Source organism: Hydra vulgaris, chromosome 08, assembly GCF_038396675.1.
Source record: "Hydra vulgaris chromosome 08, alternate assembly HydraT2T_AEP".
Lineage (NCBI taxonomy): Eukaryota > Metazoa > Cnidaria > Hydrozoa > Anthoathecata > Hydridae > Hydra > Hydra vulgaris.
Genome location: NC_088927.1, coordinates 53,135,001 through 53,157,968, shown reverse-complemented (window position 1 = coordinate 53,157,968; position 22,968 = coordinate 53,135,001). Strand labels below are relative to the sequence as shown.

The 22,968-nt window shown below is 26.1% G+C and overlaps 1 protein-coding gene and 1 long non-coding RNA gene across 13 annotated transcripts in view; one reads left to right on the top strand and one right to left on the bottom strand.

The window, feature by feature from the left end:
* The window catches only part of LOC136083965 (TNF receptor-associated factor 5-like), a 144,043-nt gene that overhangs the window by 37,959 nt on the left and 83,116 nt on the right, over positions 1–22,968 (bottom strand). For 6 of the 10 annotated variants that reach the window (XM_065803929.1, XM_065803921.1, XM_065803925.1 and 3 more), the window contains exons 6-7: positions 10,721–10,795; positions 10,436–10,513 (exon numbers count right to left, since the gene is read on the bottom strand). The exons of 1 other annotated variant lie outside the window; for it this stretch is intronic. In XM_065803929.1, the coding sequence (XP_065660001.1) occupies positions 10,436–10,513; positions 10,721–10,795 (153 nt within the window). The remainder of the gene's footprint in view (positions 1–10,435; positions 10,514–10,720; positions 10,796–22,968) is intronic. 3 more of the 10 variants (XM_065803927.1, XM_065803926.1, XM_065803928.1) reach the window with 1 other exon arrangement.
* LOC136083966 (uncharacterized) lies at positions 2,702–6,173 on the top strand. Of its 3 annotated transcripts, none has more exons than XR_010640247.1 (6): positions 2,702–2,886; positions 3,616–3,673; positions 4,551–4,649; positions 5,305–5,460; positions 5,734–5,796; positions 5,882–6,173. It is a non-coding gene; the product is annotated as an uncharacterized LOC136083966 (long non-coding RNA). The 3 variants fall into 3 exon arrangements; XR_010640245.1 differs by lacking the exons at positions 2,702–2,886; positions 3,616–3,673 and adding exons at positions 3,753–3,888; positions 4,034–4,153; XR_010640246.1 differs by lacking the exons at positions 2,702–2,886; positions 3,616–3,673; positions 5,734–5,796 and adding exons at positions 3,753–3,888; positions 4,034–4,153.

Below are 22,968 nucleotides of genomic sequence, written 5' to 3'. Positions count from 1 at the left end.
TTGCTGTAACAGCAATCCCGAGTATCGTAACACCGGAAAGACCCTTTCCAAAGGCTCCAGCCAGAAAAAAACAATTTAAAATTAGGCAACAAAAAAAAGAGTTTTGACAGACACTCCTGTTCAAAATGAGGTTTACTTGGCAAAAGAATAAACAAAACAAAACAAACAAACAAACAAAAATTTCTATGGTTCAGAAAGATACAAAAAAGACCACAAGAAAACCTAAAGCAAAACATGCTGCTTCAAAACTTCAGTTTGAAGAATCTGATGATGAGTTTGAGGAAGAATTGAGACTTCGAAAGATAAAAACATATAAGAAAAAAAAATACAAGTGCAGCAGTTGAAGACAATGAACCAATTGAACTTTCCGATGATTCTGATAATATTCATCGCCTACCACTGCTTGAAAGTGATGACAGTAAAAATGATCTTGAAACGATATCTTCTTGAATTATCAGACCTGAACTTTGACTTTGATGCACTGAATGTGAAGGGTTTTGTTCTTGTTAAATTTGATAAAAAAAAAAAAAGCTATTCATTATGTTGGACAAATCTGTGAAGAAGAAAATGTGCAAATGCTAAAATATTTGAAAAGAGAAAATTTAAAATCGTATAAATTCGTGTCTGTCAGTGAGCGATTGTACCAGTTTACCAGAGATGATATTGTCTGCAAGCTTCCAGATCCAATGCAGCATGGTGGCACAACTTCTGTCGGTCGACATTTGATTTTTGATTTTGATTTTTCAGTTTTTGCAAACATTTCTTAAAATTTCATATGAAAAAACTTGTTCACTAAACTTTAAATGTAAATCTCTTGGCAGAAAATTAAAAAACTGTGTTTTTAATAATGCTTTATTGCCAATTTTTTATTGATTTTGTAAAAAACTGTATATAAGATCAAAGTGCCCCGTAGTGCAGATCAAGGTGCCCCATACATGGGGTACCGTGATCCATTATAAGTGATGTTATAATTAATCCATTGTAGGTGATGTTATAAAGTTGAGTTCTAGCTTACTAAATATTACTTGGACCAAAATTAGCTTGTTGATTTGAATAAAGAAATAAATATTCTTTTAAGAATATTGAAAATAGTATTGTTGTCTGCAAGGGTTTTTAAGTAATCAAGCATAAACCATAAAAACGTTAAAGGTGCCCCCATCTCCCCTATAGTCTGATAACTAAACAATAACTTATAGAAACATATACACCATGTTTATCACAAGTTATAAAAAATCTTATCACAAATCTAAACAAAAAACGTCAGTATACATGAGCAGCGCAAATATTTTAAAGTTACGCCAAGGTTAAGGTAGCTTCAACTAAACATAACTTTTCTTGCTTAAATCAGGCTGAGCATTTTCTGAAAATGTTTTGTAAATAAAATAATTTGAGAGTTAAACTTACAAAAAATAAATTCTAAATTTTGTATTAGACTGCTCAGCAAGTTTTGTGAATACTAAAATTAGTAAATTTTGAACTTACGCCAAACTTGCGCTAAACTTACGCTTAAAAATGTTTTGTGAAAATACTCAAGTATTTAAAGAATAGAATAGCGTACCGTTAACAACAATACTGTTAACAAAAGAATGCCGTTAAACGGCAATATTTAAAAACTTAAGTTTTAGATATAAAACACTTTTCGTATAAATGTTATTAGAGGTGTCCCAGATAACACTTTTTCATTATCCGACCGGATATTTAATACCCGGATATTTAAAATTATCTGACCGGATATCCGGATAACGTAATTCAAATCCTAAAATATATATTTTATAATGACAAAATATTATCGTGATGAACCTTCAAAATAGCAAACTTTGTTTCACAACTTTTCTAAGTTAATGATAACTGTGATTTCAGAGCAATATGCATTGCATGTGGAAATCAGATAGGCAGGGGTGTACTAAATCTGGTCAGAAGTCATTTTGCACAACTCCGCCGCATAATCACGCAAAAAATTGTAATTTGTATGAAGAGGGAAAAAAATGAATACTGAATCTTCTTCAGTTGCACAAAGAAGTCCAAAACGCATTAAAATCTGATCAAGTCTCCTTTTTAAAAGCTGTTCATGGAGATGATGTTTTCTTTAATCACTCGATTATAGAAAAAAATAATGACTAAAGTTTTAAATTATTGGAAACATGAAGAGAAGTTTCCACTGCTAAAAGAGTTAGCACTTAATTTACTAGCACCACCTGCATTCTCTGTATTTTTGAAAGATTGTTTTCATTCTTTATGAGAAAAAGCAATCAAGGCTAGATATGTTAGTTTCTTTACATTAAGGTAAAAAAATATAAATGAGTGATAAACTGATGTATTTATTGCGCATATATAACTTTAGTAGTACTTTATTAATAATTATAGGGAAGTGACCTAAAACAGACCCCTTTTAAAAAAAAGATAGAATCAACTACCCAGTAGGCACGCAACGTTTTATTCACGTTTCAATCACGTGTATTTTAGGTGACTTCGTCCAGGTTACTATTTTACGTGAAAGTCACGTGAAAGTTACGTGCCAAAATATCTCGTCTTTCGGAACTTTTTTTATTCTCAAAAAAAACTGGCATTAGAAATGTGAAATAATATTTTTTATTATATTAATTATTTTTTTATAGTATAGTTTTTATATTCATTTTATTAGTTATAATTATTTACTTCTATGATAATATAATTAATTTTTATTGTAGTATTATCATAATTAAAAAAAAAAAAAAGTGGTCTATATAATATCTTTTAACGCAATGCATTTAAAACAGAACTAAAAAGAACAATATATTTTAAGTTGTAATATCTAATATCTAAATTATATCAAATTAAGTTAAATAAATTAGTACCCTATTTGCCGTCCCTATTTGCCACACAAATAAGATTAAACTCAAATACAAGGTATGCTTTTTTTCTACTTTATGATATAATATTTTAGACTGGCGAATTTGTCCATTTTGCTTACTTAATTTAGTACGAAATAAGTTATGTTATAACGAATTTAATATTAAATTAAGTAAGCTACATGGACAAATTATAAGTTCTAGCAGAACTTATTCTTGATTCTTGAGCAATAATAATGTCTCTAGTACTTCTGCATACATTATTACTCAAGAGTCGTTTAGATAAAAACCTAAAATAGATTTTTTTTCTTCATTTGGTTTTTATCAACAAGGTTAAAGAGTTTATCCAAGATAATATCAATAAATAAATGTGTTATGTTATTTATTATTGATATATGTATATATTATTATTAAATACTTCATCTTTTTATAATATATGACATCTTGATCTCGTGCTTTACTTGTTAAAAAGGGTTAATACTTATTTATTTCCTTTTTTATATTATTTGAGTATTATATGATTAATATATATATATATATTCGAGTTATATGAAATTATTATTATATATATATTATATGACTTTTATTACTATTGTTATTATGTACAATATAAAACAGGTTATTCACGCGGATTTGTTCGATGTTTTCCCCACAAAAAGATAATTATGATGCTATTGTATTTGAAACTGCATTTTACTTATCTTTCAATGTTGACAACCTTCCAATATGTAAAGCAAGTTTCTCTCAAGTATAGCATTGCTTTTTTAAAAATTGTTTAATGATTTAGATCAAAGAAATAGCAACACCAGAAAATCTTGTTGCCAAAACAGTTGGTGACTCACCATGTAAGATTTGTGTTAAAAATTTGTGATTTAAGATGATTATTTAATATTCATATTATTATTAAAGTTTTTATTTGTTTCTTTTGATCTAAATTTGGTGTTGTGAGCTATTATTGGAGAAAATATCGACTTGTTCATTAGATAAAGTTTGATGCCTGCTCTTACCCCGTTTCCTTCTTCATGTTTCAATCATGTATATTTTAGGTGACCTTGTCCAGGTGACAATTTTACTTGATTAAAACGTGAATGTTACGCTGCCAAAATATTGTGTATTTTGGAACTTTTTTTATTCATAATAAAAACCTGTGATTAGAAACTTGGAAAGATATTCTTTATTTTATTTACTATTTTTTTATAATTTAGTTTCAGGGATTATCTTATTCGGGATATTCCCGGAATACCAGATATTTTTCTGAAATTTATATTTTTCCAAATATCCGAAAAGTTTTCCACACATACAACTTATATTACAACATATAACAGGTATATATTATTCATCTATTTGTTTTTTTGTTGTTTTAGTCATCATTCATACAAAAATTAAGAAAAGTTTTTAAAAAATTGAGAAACAACTTGGCTGAATGCAAAATTAAGGGGAAAATGAGGGGGAAAATATTCTGAATTTTTTCAGGATATTTTCCGGATATTTTAGATATAATGATTACATGAAATATGTAGTTTATATATTCATTATTGTAATTACTTTTTATTTTACTTTTATAATAATGTAATTATTTTGCATTGTAATTTTATAATAATTTAAAAAGTAGGGCGTAAGATATCTTATAACGTCGCAATGCATTTTTGACAAAAATAAAATGTCACATATATAATATTTTATCCAAACATATTATCTTATAACTAAGTTTTATCAATTTAGGTTTAATAAATATATTATAAAGCTTAGTTCAAAATTGTGTAACGTTATGGCAGATAATTCTCATATTGCAACACGCAAAAGATCAAACCCTACTACAAGGTATACTTTTTTTTCTACCATATTGTATATTATTTTAGACTGTCAAATTTGTCAATGTAATTAATTTGATAATAAATAAGTTATTATAACTTATTTAATATTAAATTTATTAAGCTACATGACAAATGATAAGTTCTGCATAAAATATATTATTGACTAGGAAGACCCAATCGTATTGTTATGTTATTGCCTAGGAATATCATTCTGTAGTAAGACCCAATAACCTTTTAACTTTTAAAGTTTGAGAAAATTCACTTTTCCCTTTTTTTTGTCTTCTTTTGTGATCGCACTTTGTAGTAAGAATTTGATTTAATTCATATATTGTTGGAGAATGCAACTTGATTCTGAGTTGAATTTTCAGCACTCTGTATTTATTGGTGACCTAATTTGACAATACTTTATTATACATATTTTTAGTTTTATACTTAATATATTATATATAATTAGGGGTAGATGAGGCTCCTTAGCCGTGGTGAATGTTTTCACAGCAAAAGGAGCCTCAAGGTGAAAATCTGACCATGGATAAGGAAAATCGTGATATAAAATCCCCACTATAATGCTTTGTGGTTATGTGATAACTATTACATTTTTATAAATTGTTTTAATTTTTGTGTGCATTCTAAAATGACATTTAATGCTGTTCAAAACTTTGTAGATTACTCATTTAAAGCAACTTTGTGGGCTGTCACCTTTGCATCTAGTGAGTTAATGTATGAACAAGTTAATGCAGAAACAGTTGCAAATATAAGATGAAAAACAAAGAAACCAAATTATCATGTTATCACATAGTACACAGATGTTATCACATAAGGTGAGTACAGGTCTTTTTCTAATCACGCCCATCAGTTATTAACTTTATATAGATATAGATAAATCCATAGATAGATATTAGATATAGATATATATAGATAAAAAATATTTTTTTAAACTTGTATTTTTTATTATGTACTTCTTTTTTTTTAATCATCTGTCGACTTTTTTGTTACATCTTTTTTTATTAAATACTTATTTACTTTTTTAGCAATCAGAGTATTTTTTTACACTGTATGTAGTATTGTTTTCTTAAAATTATTTAATGATTTAGATAAAAGAAAACAAATAACACACTAAAAAATCTTGTTGCCAAAAGTAGTTAGCAACTCTCTAAGTAAGATTTGTTTTAAAAGCTTGTGATTTAAGATAATTATTAAATAATCATACTATTATTTAAGATTTTATTCGTTTCTTTTCAGCTAAATCTGATTCATTAGATAAAGTTTGATGCGTGCTCTTAAAGAAGAAAATATCGACTGATTTGTTAGATTGTGTTTGAAGTGTGCTTTTATGGAAGAATAGATATATAAGTTTGAAGCGTGCTCTTCGTAAGTTGCAGATCTACGACTTCGTACTTATTACTTATTGGATATAAGGAGGATATTTTAACAAAAGTGCAGCTTTAGTTACAAATTAAAAATTTTTATGTCAAGAACTAATATACTGACTAATAAAACCATGTATTTTAATACGTATTAAATATTTCCTCGACGATGAGTTTTTTTTCTTTACACGAATCCAAACACTTATAATTGTAATTATAAAGCATAATTATTGCTTAAATATTACGTGCCAAAATTAACGTAAAAAACACGTCTTTTGGACAGTTTATGGGGACCAAAAAGTCACCTAAATATCACGTGCCAAAAGTAACGTGAAAAACACGTCCATAAATCACGTGAATTGGTCATTTCATGGGGACCAAAAAGTCACCTAATTGTCACGTGCCAAAATAACCTGAAATTCACGTTTTTGTCACGTCGCTGTGCCTACTGGGTAGCTGTAACAAACCAAAACAACATAAAATTTTTACGGATATTTAACCTATCTACAACTTAACATCAGAAAATTAAAGGTGTAACTATGCCTTATGTTAAGAAACAACCGTTAAACAAAGAAATGCTAGGAGCCCATTTTCTGTGAAAGTAGCCTTTAATCGGCCCCTTAATTTAATTTCTGAATAAAACCTGATTATTAACCAAAAATTGACTATAACTGATTTGTTGATGGTACATAATCTTCTGTTCATTATCTACATTGAAAATTGACACTCTGAATAGAGAAAAATTGACAATAATTTAAACTATAGTCAAACTAAAAAAAATTAGCTCAATAAAATTTTAAAAGGAGTACTCTTAAATATTCATTTTGCCAAAAATTAACAATAAAAAAACTATTTTTCGGATGGTTCACTTAAACTTTTATGGTCAGCCGAACAATATTCTAAAGTCAAATTTGTAATAATCTATGTCCAAGCAAGAGATTTGATAGGGGCTTATCTCACCTTTGGGGCCCGTTGTGGCCCACTTTGCCTAATAACAATATTATAAAGTTTTCTAATAACAATATTCTAATAACAATTTTCTAATAACAATATTATAAAGAAACATGAAATACATAAACAACCGGATAAAGTTATTATCCGGCCCAAAAACGGATACAATATAAAATTTACCCGGGACACCCCTAAATATTATATAAACAACCTAATAATTTTAATATTACATTAAGGAATCACACAATACGGATCGAAATAAGGATCAAGCTCAAAAGAACTTGAATACATATACATTATCAATTAAGAAAAAAACTTTTTTAAATTTATTTTTAAATAAATGAAAATTCCAACTTCGATAAAAATCAAAATTTTTTAAAACTATTAGGTTCCGAAGAAAAGCTCCGTGATATGTTATAAGAGATCTTCCAAAATTTTTATGCAAATTATATTTATGAACAAGATCGTAATTTCTTAGGTCAAATTTTTTTTGGTTTCATTGCATATAAATTTGGAAAGGATATAGGCATAAAATTTATTTTACAGTGTACATAAAGCAAAAGATATTAAAAATATTTAGTTGATATATATTAAGAACATTCATTTCCAATAAAAGAGGTCTGGGATAAGCTTAACGGTCTTTAAAGTTTATTAATGGTGCTAGATACTTCTGTTGATCTAATTTTTTTTTTTTTAGTACTACCTCATGCAATATCTGCATAGTTTACATTGCGTTGAATAAGCGAGTAAAAAAAGTTGAATTAATGCATGTCTATTTAGAAAATTTCTTACTTGTTACAATACTTCAATATTTTTTAAAACTTTGTGGCATAAAGTATTGGTATGACTTTTACTTTTAAGATTTTCACCAATGAAAACACCAAGGAAATGTATAACTTTTTATTGCTTTATTATTACTACATTATACTGCCCAATTTTTGAATCACCAATACATTTGGCTAGGATACTTCTAACGAAATAAATATTATTAAACGCTGTAAAAATAACGGACTTTTTTCCACATTTTGTTTGTGTCATCATCACCATTTATTTTTGTAAAGCAGCACGTGATATATTCAGAAGCATTTATTTCAACTTCTTATGGTCTTGATTTATATTTTTTCAAAACTCATTTATACCAAAAGAACTATAAGGATATCAAGTTTAAAAATATTTTATTTTTTTTTTATTATAAGGATATCAAGTTTAAAAAGAATATTTTATTTCCAGACTTGATATGAAGAATGTATTTTCAAATGCGGTATATCCATTTTTGAGATAATTGACTTTTGTCGCTACACAATGATGACTCATATGTTTGGAAAAACTATTGTTGCCTAATTTATATATGCATAAATAATATATTAGATAATGTTGAAAGTCAAAATATTGGTAAATAAAAAACATAAATAGTTTACAATGCCCAAAGAAAACAACGGTTCCTATTAAGAACAGACATTTCTTTGATTAGAAAACAATCGCCTAACGTGCATTGGATCTCTCGATTTGCAAAAAACCATAATTCTATATGTCCGTGCTGAAAAAATAGAAAATAATTCCTTTATTGGTTCTAAATCTACTGCGTTTAGTTTATTGCACATTGGTGGTATCTTTATCAACATCAGCTTTTTTTAAAATATTATTGAGGATGAGAAAATTAAACCTAGTGACTAAAAATATAATCACCGATAGTCGACTTCAATCTTTTGCAAATGCAAAAAAAACTTACAAAGACATCAATAACCGAAAGATTTGGAGTATTGCTTCAAGCCACTGTTATGCTTAACGTAAGCTAATTCACTGAATTGAATACATCTTTAGAGATTGATAATAACAAATTCGCTAGGGAGAGGTATCGAACCATGGAAGAGCTTAAACTTGAGAGTTCGAAAATTAATAATAATTATATATCAAGTCTTTCCTTTAAAGGACAACGTGACAGAATATTTTCAACACGAAAGAAGGTTGATAAATACTATCAAAGAGCATTTGTAGATGAGTTATGATAAATCAATTTCTAAAAAAATGTCTACCCTTTGCTGAAACCATTGCCCGTAGGTTAAAACCACGTTTTTGTTTTGTAGTGATAAAACTGTAATAAAACTGTGATAAAACTGTTGTAAATACTGGAGTTTACAGTTGTCTCGAACCGAAAATTAGCAAAAAGCAGTAGAATGGGCAGTATGTCAACTACATTTTAACGACTTTTTTTCTCCACTATCTATTCAAGAACTTCAATGGTTCCACTTCATAACGTACTTTCTACACTGGTTCTAAGCCTGAACTCAAACCACTGCGCCAAGGCAGCACATAATGATGTTATTTAACAAATTGATGTTTATTATCTTAAAATAAATATTTTGAGACAAAGTATAATTGCTAGTATACGGAGACCAAGCAGTGATAAATGGTAGTGAGCTGTATGAATAATTGCCGATAAAATGTTGTATCTGCCACCAGTAATAAAAAACGCCTCGTTACTGAGACTTTCTTTTTGTTGTTGAAATAAAACAAACCTGGTTTAAAATTTTGTGGTTGTCAAAATAAAAAATCACCAATAAAAAGTCTTAACAGAAATTTTTCAGTCCTGAACTGCAAAATCTATTAACGCCAGACATCAAGCTGAAATAAAAAGTCTGAAATTTTCAATTTGTTTTTGTTGTATAAAAAAGAAAATGGTATTAAAGAAAACTGTATACTGTGTATTTTCTAAATGTGTGTTTTCATATGTGTATTTTCTAAATAATAAGCTTAACATAATAATATAATATTTATTGACGATTTCCACTTATTTTAATGTCTCTAGTTATCGAATCGTATTAAAACTTACTAAATCAAAATTGGAAGTTATAATTGAAGGTTATTGGTTTTTATAGTATGTATATAATATCGAAGTATTTTTGGTTTGACGAGCAATCTTTTTTGATAGTTAATTTTTTTGTGCAAGGAAACGCTGTTTGTGTTCACTTTGTCTTTGACCTGCTAATCCTTTAGAAAAAGAGAAATTTTTTTCATTGTTAGTGATTTTACCATACCTTTTACTATTTTGACTTTTTTAATTTAAAGTTAAAATAATGAGTAAAAACAAATTGTGTGCTTGTAAAGTAGGTGTCAAATTTTCAAAATTTGCATTAGATAAAAAATCTTTTAAATAAAATACTGCTTTACCAGTAATTTTATCAATGTATGTATAAAAGTTAGTTGACTGTGCATACATTCTGAAAGCTTAATCTCTGGAAATTTAAGTTTTGAATAATGAATTTTTAATGAAAAACTTAACCTATTGAACACTTTGATTTTTTTTAAGAAATGTTGTGGTTAGGGATCAATATATACAGATAATATATAACTGATTAATATACTTATGATATATGATGATATATACCTGATTTCTCGATTGTTATTATTTAGGAATTTTATACAATTTTAATTTTCAAATTATAAAAACTTTAAATTTTTCAAAATTTTATTTTCTTACCTTAAACTTGCATCCAATATTTAAATATTGACATGGAATAATTGTATTAGCGCAACTATCAGTAATATGAGAAAACATCTATTAAAAGTTTCAAAGATAAAGTTTTTACCCAAGTAAATTAAATGTTCAGTAAATACATGACGTTTAAAAGACGTAATAAAGACGTGTTAAACATGTCTAGAAGTAAAAAGACGTTGTTTAGACGTTTTTAACAAGTCAAGTGTTTACTTCGGTAAAAAAAGGACACTTTGAATATAAAACAGCTATTTCAATTTTAAATCAAACCTCTTTACGCATAATTTTCATGCCACATTGATTTACACAACAAAGAGGTAAACATTCGCAATTTTCTTCATGAATCTAAATATAAATTTACGAGAAAATTTAATTTTTACTTTGATTTTATTAAACTTGACATTTCTTTTAGCACATTCATCAATAAACATTATCTTCATCATTACCATCATCATAGTTATCATTATCATAAGGGCCGTCCCGAAGAGACGCGTCGGAGGTGTCTCACCCCCCTTCCTATCCCAACGAAAACTTTATTTAAAAATTAGTAGGAAAATTTGGACATTGGAGTCGGAAAATAATAGCCATCAAGGATCTTTTTTTTTTGTTTATATCTTAGTTAGCAAATCTTTTTTCTAAGCCTTAAATGGCAAAGAACAGACACGTCAACCCCCTCCCCCACCCCTTATCAAGAACTCTTTTGGAAGGTCCTATTCTATTCTACTATTACCATTCCTAGTTACCATCATATTCTTGAAGTTTTATTACTAATAGCATATATTATTTTATTAGGGGTGTTCTGAAACAAATAATTTGAGAATCGTAAAAACTAAATAAATATAAAACATATTTTACATTTAAAATCACATTTAAACCTTATCTTTTAAAATATGTATTTATGTTTATTGTATATTTTTTATTATTATTATTTGTTGTTAATATTGGTGGTGTTTTTTCTATTGTCAAATATATTTGTAATTACTTATATAACGCCCTTTAAATAAAAACTGAAAACCAAATTTCTTTTATTAAAATAATAAAGCCATTTACTATTTTTATTTAATACTCAAAAACAACTTTTTTCCTACTTCTACCGCCTAACGTTTTTTAAGCATATTAACCAACTTTAAAAATCTAATATGTCTAAACACCTTGTTATTATTATTATTTTTTTAATACATACCGCAATATTTTTAATTCTCAAGATTTTTTTGCTTTTTGCATGCAATTCTTTAGTGCAATATTGATATTCATTAAACATGCATTTGGTAAAATAAATTGAATTATGCGCAGAACATCGTACATAGCTATAGTAAGACGTCACTTGAAAAATGATATACTAGTATGGTCACCATATTTGAAAAAATATTTAGAAATACTCAAAAAGATTTAGCACGCTGCACACGTTTATGGACATTAAAACAGTTCGAGATTAAAATTATTTCATTTAACAACTCTCGAAGTAAGACGCGTTAGAATCGATTTAACTGTAATCTTTACATTTTTCAAAAAAACAAATATTAATAAAAATTAAAAATTGCAAAGTTTCAAAAAAGCACTAGAGGTCATGCATCAATATCCCAAAAAACTTGTAAAAGTTGTCGTCAATGGCATAACTGTCTACTGAACCGCATTTGAAACGTTGAAAATTTTTTACAAAACGTTTGAAATCTCTCACAAAAAAGAATAATTTAATAGCAAACGTCATCAAAAGATAAATTTTAAATGCATGATAGTTTGTAAATAGTTCAGTGCTGATAAAGTGGGATTTAGTATTCTAACTTAATTGTTTGCTAGTAACTTATGCAACAAATTAATAATAATAATAAAAATAACAACTAATGGTATAATGCGAAAAGCATAGAAAACTTAAATCTCATCACCATATTTCACATTAAATATAACTTTATTTTATTATTTGATACAGAATGTTTAAAAACTTTTTAAAATATATTTATCAAAAGAATTCTTTTGAATAAGAATGAGTTTAGATAGGCCGGTTGTTTTTTATATTTTTTTTAAATAGGACTTACTTTGATGTCTTCAATATAGAAACATGTTCAGTTTTTTTATTTAGTAAACTTTCTTGATGCAAATAAGTAATAATTTCGAATTCTTCTTGTAAGCATAGTATGCCTTTTTTGGAAAAATTATTATATGTAGGCGCAGATTTTAGAATCATCATCAGAAGCATTTTGCAAGTTAAAAAAATTTTAGTTAATGTTTTACCCTTGCAGAGCGTAGGAAAAATGAATGCACTAAATATATATCAACTTATAGTTCTTTGTTTTATGTTTTTATGTAAAATCGATTCTTCCCCAGTTTCTTTTCATAACTTGTATTTGACAAAAGTTAAAAATAAATGCATTTTATGCAATGTTACTAATGTTAAGAAGCCATATTTTCAAACAAATTAAAGCAAGTTTTCCATTGCTTTTTGCGGACCATTTTTATGGAACAAAATAGTTTTGAAAATTATTCTTAAGTTTTATTGAAAAATGTATTGATGATTTGTTAATATTCTTTTATATATATTTTTTGGAGATTCTATTTTACCTATATATATATATATATATATATATATATATATATATATATATATATATATATATATATATATATATGTATATATATATATATATATATATATATCTTTTAAAATCATATTCTTGTTATACGATATTTATAATTGTTAAATTTGATTAAAACGGCTGCGTATAAACATTTTGTTTTAAATATATTTCGATGTAATTATATATTTATTTACACAATATTTCGCTGACCTTTTGCGGTCAGCATCATCAGGTCTAAATTTTACACCTGATGATGCTGACCGCAAAAGGTCAGCGAAATATTGTGTAAATAAATATATAATTACATCGAAATATATTTAAAACAAAATGTTTATACGCAGCCGTTTTAATCAAATTTAACAATTATATATATATATATATATATATATATATATATATATATATTATATATATATATATATATATATATACCAAGACTTTTATGCAATTTTTTTGAATATATAGTATATAAAACAGATTTATATATTTTCAACGGACTTGCTCAAAAAAAAAATTTGTATTTATCTTGATTATCTTTTACCAATATAAAAAGAAATTATTATCTTTATATTAAACGTTCTCGACGACAAGACCTAATGGTCTTATATATATATATATATATATATATATATATATATATATATATATATATATATATATATATATATATATATATATATATATATATATATATATATATATATATATATATATATATATATATATATATATATATATATATATATATATATATATATATATATATATATATATATATATATATATATATATATATATATATATATATATATATATATATATATGATGTATATTGGTATAGATATAGTAGATATAGATATAGAATTAGATATATATCTTTTTATTATTGCTGAATCTAATAATAGTGCTGTAAGTAGTGCCTCTTCGTGCGTGTTTGATATGGAACTCTTTGCAGCCATTGCAGGGTAAAGGCGCGAAAAGGTTGTAGGTTGTAGCACATTTATTTGAAAGCAAAAGTAATCAAAAGTGATCAGAAGGCTAATATCTATTTACCTGTAAATTACATACCGGTAACATTTTCTTAACTTGATGTATAGCTTTTGTTTCCGTTTTATAAAGTTATTTAATTCTTATATAGTTTTCAAACTTTCGAGTGGTTACCTTGCAGAGTTTCTGAAAAAAGTGCCACGGTTCGTATCATACCGCTGGCGCCTTTTTTTTTTTTAATTATTATATTTTTCTAAAATACAAAATAAAATACTTTTAAAGTTTTCGGATATTATATACATTTATTACGGAAGAAAATATAATTATAACTATTTCAAAACAAAAATTAAAAAAATCTCCTGACTCTTTCGGTATCTCAGCAAAACATCTGAAATGCACAAATTGTCATACTTTAATAAAAAAGCGTACAAAAAGTCTTTAGATAGCCCGAGCAACTATCGCGGTATTAGCATTATACCAATTTTTACAAAGGTTCTAGAATACCTAATGCTTATTATATGTCCGGATATTAGAGATACTCATCCCCTACAAATTGGATTTAATGCTAATTGTTTAACACTACATCCTAAATTTCTTATTAGCGAAAGAATTAAACATTACAACAGCAACAATTCCCCTGTGTACCCATGCTCTTTAGATGCAGTTAAAGCTTTTGATAGCTGTCACTGGGATATAATATTTGATAAATTATATTTCGATAACAAATTACGACTCTGTATAGCTAACACTATATCTGCGTTATATAACAATAGTTGTGAAACTCATATCAAGGTTGTAAATAAAACTCTTTTCTTCTAAAGCTAGGAGTGAGACAAGGATCGATTCTTTTACCTCACCTCTATAACAATTACACTGAAAGTCTTCTTGAAAGTATTAAAAATTGAGGTATTGTTGGCATATCTATATGCGGAAACATTACGAGTTTGGTAGCATATGTAGATGATATTATACTTTTAAGCTCTACTCTCTCTGGTCTCAAAAAGCTGATAAAAACATGCAATACTTACCGTAATTTAAATTTTATTACAATAAATGCCAAAAAACTGAGTTCTTTATATCAGGTAAAAATACAAACTAATACGATAGCAATTTCTAGTAATTAAATAAATCTTCATAATAAACTTAGTCATCTGGGATTTACATGGGAAACTGAACATTTAATTTTTGCTTCTTTCAGTTATACAAATGTTGATAGAAATCTTTAACTTTAGAGCTGTTGTTTAAACTCATATTTAATCTGGAATCCGGTTTGCCCACCCAAGTTCTATTTCCTGTAAATATAAGTTATCGGCAGTCCCTACCTTAACTTATGAAATGAAGCTATGTGAAAATAATTTTGCTTTGATGAGAAAGCTAGATGTAATGCGAAGGAGTGCGCTAAAATCGCGTTTAAATGTTTCGAAACTCAGTAAGAATTATACCAATTCGCAATTTAAAATCCAGAAAATTTCAAAAAGTATTCATCAGAATAAATTAATCTTGTTGCTTCGTCTTCTTAATAATAAAACAACTGCACGCATTATCTTTTCACTGCTGAAACACCCTTTATTTCAACATTCGTTGTTGGCAATATCCAGGACCTATGATGTTTTCAGATGTTAAATTTTCAAAATTTAATTCAAAAAAAAAAAGAAGGTAAAAATACCACTTTCTAAAAGTGAAATTCCCTCCAAAGTTTAACAAAATTTTAAAGTATGCAATAAAGTGCTGGAATGCAAATAAATAAAGAGGAATTTTTAAACAAATTCAGGAAGAAAAAGTTCTTAAGTGAAAATCACGAGAAATAATTTTCTTCTTTTTCTTTTTACCTTGTAAATTGCATTAGGAGTTAAATAAATGAAATAATAATAAAGAAATAATACACTATAACAAACGAAACTCAGAGAATTTTTAAAAAAGCCTTATATTTATAATACCATCAAAACATCGGCAAAAAATTGTTGTGCATTTGCTATGATAGAAATGCTTAGGTAATAAGTCCTAACAAGCTGCGGATGGTCTGAAAAAATTATGGTCTGAAACTTAATAAAGAAAAAATTTAATGATAAAATGTATATTAAATAAAAAAAAGCAATAGCTAGAAAAAAAAATTTTTTTAACTATTGAAATTGTTTTTTGCTGTATGTAAGTTTTTGATATATATATATATATATATATATATATATATATATATATATATATATATATATATATATTTTATATATATATATATATATATATATATATATATATATATATATATATATATTATATATATATATATATATATATATATATATATATATATATATATATATATATATATATATGATTAGATTGAAAAAATTGAAAATATATTGTGTAAAAAGGCGGATTTGAAGCATTGCAAAACAGCACTGATTACAGCGAGTTAAATCAAGTTTATGCATGTAACTGAAAAACAAATTATTTTATAAACTCTTATATCAATTGCAATCAACACTTTTTAAGTGAGTTCTCTAAGAAGAGCTTTAATGCATTAGGCGTTTCTTATAAACGTGTAAAATAAAAGAAAACTTTTAAATTTTATCTTATTTAATATATATATATATATATATATATATATATATATATATATATATATATATATATATATATATATATATATATATATATATATATATATATATATATATAGTGGCGTAGAAAGGTTTTTAAATGTTTGAAATAACCAACATTTAAACAAAAAGAATATTCAAAATTTTTTTTGTTCATATATATCTCGAAAAAATACTTCACAAAAAAACTACTGTAATTGGAGAATAAGAACAAGAAACCCTAAAATCTTAGAACCCCTTCTACCCTAAACGTAAAGGCAATGAGTGAACTATTTATTTTGTCATAACTTTAAACTAGTTACGTATTCATGGACAGATTTCAAATATGTTGTTATGCCAATATGTTGAAAATATTCAGTGTTCAGTTTTTATGACCATGTAAAGAATAACCACCCCCCTCAATTTGAAAGAGCCACAAACTTTACATGGCCATAATAACAGAACACTGAATAATTTAGACATAAAATTTGAAGTCTGTTTAGGTAGTTTTTATTTATGAAAAAATAAAAACATCAACTCATTACCCTCACGTTTAGAAAAGCGAGGGGGGTGTTGGGTGTTGAAGATTTTAGGGTTTCTTGTTCCCATTCTCCTATCACAGTAATTTTTATTTGTGAAGAATTTTTTCGTCATACATATAAACGTAAAAAGCATTAGAATATTCTTTCAATTAAACAGAGATTTGGTACTCAAAAGTGCAGAGTTTGCGTTATTGTACGCTCATGGGGTAGTTTTGGGTTACGGGAAAAAGTATGTTGTATATTTTAAAAACTCAATTTTTTACCATAATGTATAAAACTTGATATTATATCCTTTTATAAAAACTCAGCTCGTACTCTCATTTCCAATAACTTTTTTAACTGCATAAAGTTGCTACATTGAACAATGAAAACTTTAAAAAATGACAAAAAAAAAGTCAACATTTTATAAAACCTCAAATCGCAGTAACTTTTGAACCGCTTTGAATTATGGGCTTTTAACTCAACTATTTCTAGTTGCTGATTTTGCCTCATTTTTATAAAAATCGACTATTAATACGTAAGCTATTATTTAACTCAACTATTTCTAGTTGCTGATTTTGCCTCATTTTTATAAAAATCGACTATTAGTACGTAAGTTATATCAAGTTATAGTTTACACTGTTTTGTTGAAAATATTCGTTTATTAGTTATATTAGTTTATATTAAATCATAATATATACCTTTTAACCGGAGATGTTCCTTTTTTTTTAATCTAAATTTAACTGTAACATATACCGTGTAAGTGGAGCTACTCGTTTTCTACTTATTTTATAGTGAAGTCATTCGTTCATTATATAATAAAAGTTCTATATATTATAACTTGATTGAACACGAGTTTAAGGAAAAAATATAGAAATATAGTTGAAATTTTGCCTACTATTTGAAAATAAATAATATTATTACATGAGTTCTTGAATAAGCTCTTGTTTTATCTTTTATTCTCTTGTTTTATCTTTTAATTTTTTTGCTAACGAAGATTTCAAAACTTTAAACTTTGATCTTTTTGAGGATTTTCTTAATTTTTCTGAAGATAATTTATTAGAGAAACTCAAATAAACTTAATGAAAACATCATGTTTTGTTCCTTATAGTTTTAGAATTAAAAAAGATAATATTTCTTTTTCTTTATTACATTTAAGAATAAGAAGCATGCGTCAAAAATTTAAAGAATTTTTAGATATTATAAAATGCACGTTCAACGTGCAGAGACTTAGCATGAAACAGAAAGTCCGATAAAATCAAACTCTATTTAAAGCGTGCCAAAATACAAAGTAATTAGCCATCCACGAGGATATTTTAAAAATGGTGGAGGACTAGGAATTTACATTCTTGAAATATATATATATATATATATATATATATATATATATATATATATATATATATATATATATATATATATATATATATATATATATATATATATATATATATATATTAAAAAAACAGTTATATTTAGAAAATGTAAACTATAAAAGTCTTTTTATTTTATAAAATAAATTAAGTGCCTTAAAATATCCTTACGGTCTTATCACGGAGCACCGCGGATTTAATTGGAAGTTCAAGCCTCCTTCCTAAATAAAATAAGTAATAACAAAAATTTAAATACGGTATTTGGGTGTATTTAATGTCCATTTGGAAAAATCAGATTGTTTCAAAATTATATTGAATTGTGTGTAATTAACAAAAAAAAACAACGAAAAAACAACAACTATGTATAACCATGGAAGTATTGTAGGTGGAAGTACAACGCTTAAAAACATCAAAGGTTCCGAATACCGTCACAAAAATCATGCGTGAAATATAATTGTCAAATGAACGATATTTTAGAAAAATGGCGTATTATTTACGCCGATGCATAAATTGAAAATTTAAGTTGAACAGATACTTCATGCTTGTATAAATAAAAAATAGCTTAGAAGTTAGCTGGAATGTTGCCAAATAGTTAGTTCTATAATTTAAATGAAGAGACTGATTTTTATGAGTAAAAGGTGGTTTAGCTGATGGCTGTTGGTTCTAAAGTATATTCCGTCATATACCTAAAAACCATACATATTAGTGTTTGCATTTTATAAAAAAAACTTAATTGTTTTTTCAAATTTAAAAATACCTTTTAATATACATATCAGCACCATACATTCCCTTTAATCTCCATTCTTTAAAAAATACTATATTTATACTATTTGTTAACAACCTTGAAATGTAATACCAAATATTTCAGAAATACATTGATAGAGTGATGAAACTTAAATTTTCTCTCAAAAATAAACTTTTTGAAATTTGACGACTCCATTTAATTTTATTTGTCTCGATAAACACGCCTCAATAACAATAATAATATAGGTTCATTATTTAAAAAAAGTTTATTTGTACTTTATGTTTTGAATGTATAATTGGTAAAATTCAGTCAAAGTTAAATATATTTTAAAATTGTATATAATAAAATTATATGCATATATGATTTTATAAATATATATGTATATATATATATATATATATATATATATATATATATATATATATATATATATATATATAATACATATATATAAAATTATGTTACAATATTGTTTTTATATATTATATTTTAAATTATATATTTTAAATATACATATATGTTATATATATTATATATAAATATATATATATATATATATTATATATATAAATATATATATATATACATATATATATATATAATTTATATATATATATATATACATACATACATATATATATATATATATATATATATATATATATATATATACATAAAAATATAATTTATATATATATATACATAAAAATATAATTTATATATATATATATACATAAAAATATAATTTATATATATATATACATAAAAATATAATTTATATATATATATATATATATATATATATATATAATTTATATATATATATATATATATATATATATATATATATATATTATATATATATATATATATATATATATATATAGTATCGGACAAAACGAGTGCAACCAAATAATGCTAATTTAATTTCTTTATATAAAAGAGCTGCATTTTCTCAATTTAGAGAAATAACTATGTAACTGTTTAGAGACAAAGTTCTTCAAGTTTTATTCATCACAAAGTTCATTATTTGTACACGAAAATTAATTAATCAAAAGTATTAAAAAAAGTTGATTTCCTTCTGGACAAAACAAGTGCAACTCGACAAACTGTTGACCAAGCTGTATTTCGCTATCAATATTTCGTGGCAATTCCTTTGTTTTCGATCACAGCCTTGCATTTTCAAGGCATAGATTCGATCAGGTGATCAATGAAACTTTGTGGAATTGCTGCCCAGGCCTTTTGGATTTGTTCAAACAGTTGATCCTTATTGTGAACACCTTCACGATTAATTCTGTGGTTGACGAATCTCCCACAGGTTCTCGATAGGGTTAAGATCCGGAGATTGAGGCGGCCAATCCATCACCGATAGGTGGTTATCTTGAAACCACTGCTTGACTACTTTTGCAGTGTGTTTCGGATCGTTGTCTTGCTGAAAAACCCATTTTATTGGCATATTCCATTCAGCATGAGGTAATATAACATCTTTCAGGATATTTTTATACATGAAACGGTCCATTATTTCATCGTTTCGATGTAGTAGACCTAGACCGTTAGCAGAAAAACACCCCCAGACCATTACATTGCCTCCACCATGCTTCACGGTTTTATGGCAGAAACATAAATCGAGGCGTTTTCAGGCCGGTCGACGTACATGGCAAATGCCATTGCTCCCAATGATGTTGAACTTCGATTCATCACTGAACAGGACAGTTCGCCATTTCTGCACATTCCAGTCAATATGAGATGTAGCAAACAGGAGTCCTTTGTTCTGGTTACTTAGTGAAATCAGCGATTTCTTTGCAGGGCGTCGATAAAACAATCCGTCTTCAACAGCACGTCGTCTGATTGTTCGGTCCGATACAGGCAGCTCTAATTGCTTTTGTATCTCGACTGATGATATCCAGGGATCCTTCTTGACGGATCTGGCGATCTTAGAGTCCTCTCTAGAAGTGGTGGAACGCGTTCTTCCACCTTTGTTATCTGCTGCCAACTTCCCTGAAGAACGATATTTGGAACATAGTCTTGATACGGTCGATTTCTTCACGGCATATTAATCACAAATACTTTTTTGTGAGATTCCACTTACGTAATCGCCAATAATTTTCTTTCTTATTTCCAAACCAAGACTGTCGGCTGTCGGGAATCATTTTTGCACTTGAAGTCATAAAAATAATAAAAATGCTCTGTGGAACAAAACGTCTTGGTTGGATGTGGACTGTATTGATGTAATGAAACACTTGTTGTATTTCACTTCTTGTATTGATGTTCTTCGATAAAACACTTTGATAAAACTCACTTCAATAAACTGTCTTGATAATACTGACTGATTGACTTCCATATACTGACTGAATTACATGTCGATTTACATGTTTCTTATATAGTAAAATGAACCTGTGTGAACCTGTTCTGGAAGATTCTAGAGGCTTCTTTTTGATGCTTCTTGAAGTTTCTGGATGCGTCTGGATGCTTCTGAATGTTTCTGGATATATCAGGATGCTACTGGATGCTTCCAGATGCTTCTTCTGGAAACTTCTGGAAGCTTCTGCATTCTTCTGGAAACTTCTGGATACTTCCTTTAATAATTTAAAAACTTCCGTGACGTAGACACAGACCGGACTTAAGAAAATGAAACAAATCAAAAAAGTTGCACTTGTTTTGTCCGCTGCAAAATGGCACTTGTCAACGAAATTCTGCCTGTGTGCTGTCACCTGTCAGCTGATTGCTCATGTCATGGCATGCTATGACTCCAGACTCCTGAACTGTTTGCTGTGGTAGTATAATTCGTTTCGTTTTTAAGACATGTAAAATTAGGAACACTTTTTAGCATTGTTCGATGTTGATTGCAAATGTTTTGTCCAATACTGTATATGCATATATATATATATATGCATATATATATATATATATATATATATATATATATATATATATATATATATATATTATATATATATATATTATATATATATATACTGCCCAGATACCAGAAGAAAAAAGTTAGATAAGTATTTTTTATCTAATTTATATATATATATATATATATATATATATATATATATATATATATATATATATATATATATATATTTATGTATACTATATATATATATTATATATATATATATATTTAGTTGCATATATATAAATATATTATATATATATATATATATATATATATATATATATATATATATATATATATAAATGCATATATATATATAAAAAAAATATTTTTGTTTATTCTACAAAGAAAGTGTTTAATGTTCTAAAAAAAAAAGCAATAATAATTAGTAAAAACAGATATTTAATTATTAGTTGTCTTTTACACCTTGTTTCGCCATCAGTTAGGTTGATGAGCCTTCTGAAAACGAAAGAACGTGTAGAAGACCAAAAAAGAACATGTAATATATATATATATATATATATATATATATTATATATATAATATATATATATATATATAATATATATATATATATATATATATGTATATATATATATGTATATATATATATGTATATATATATATGTATATATATATATATATATATATATATATATATATATATATGTATATATATATGTATATATATATATATATATATATATATATATATATATAATATATATATATATATATATATATATATATATATATATACATACACTACATCAAAAAATAAAACATACAGTTAATTTCCAAACATTCAAGTCTTTTTATTTCAATCAAATAATAAATA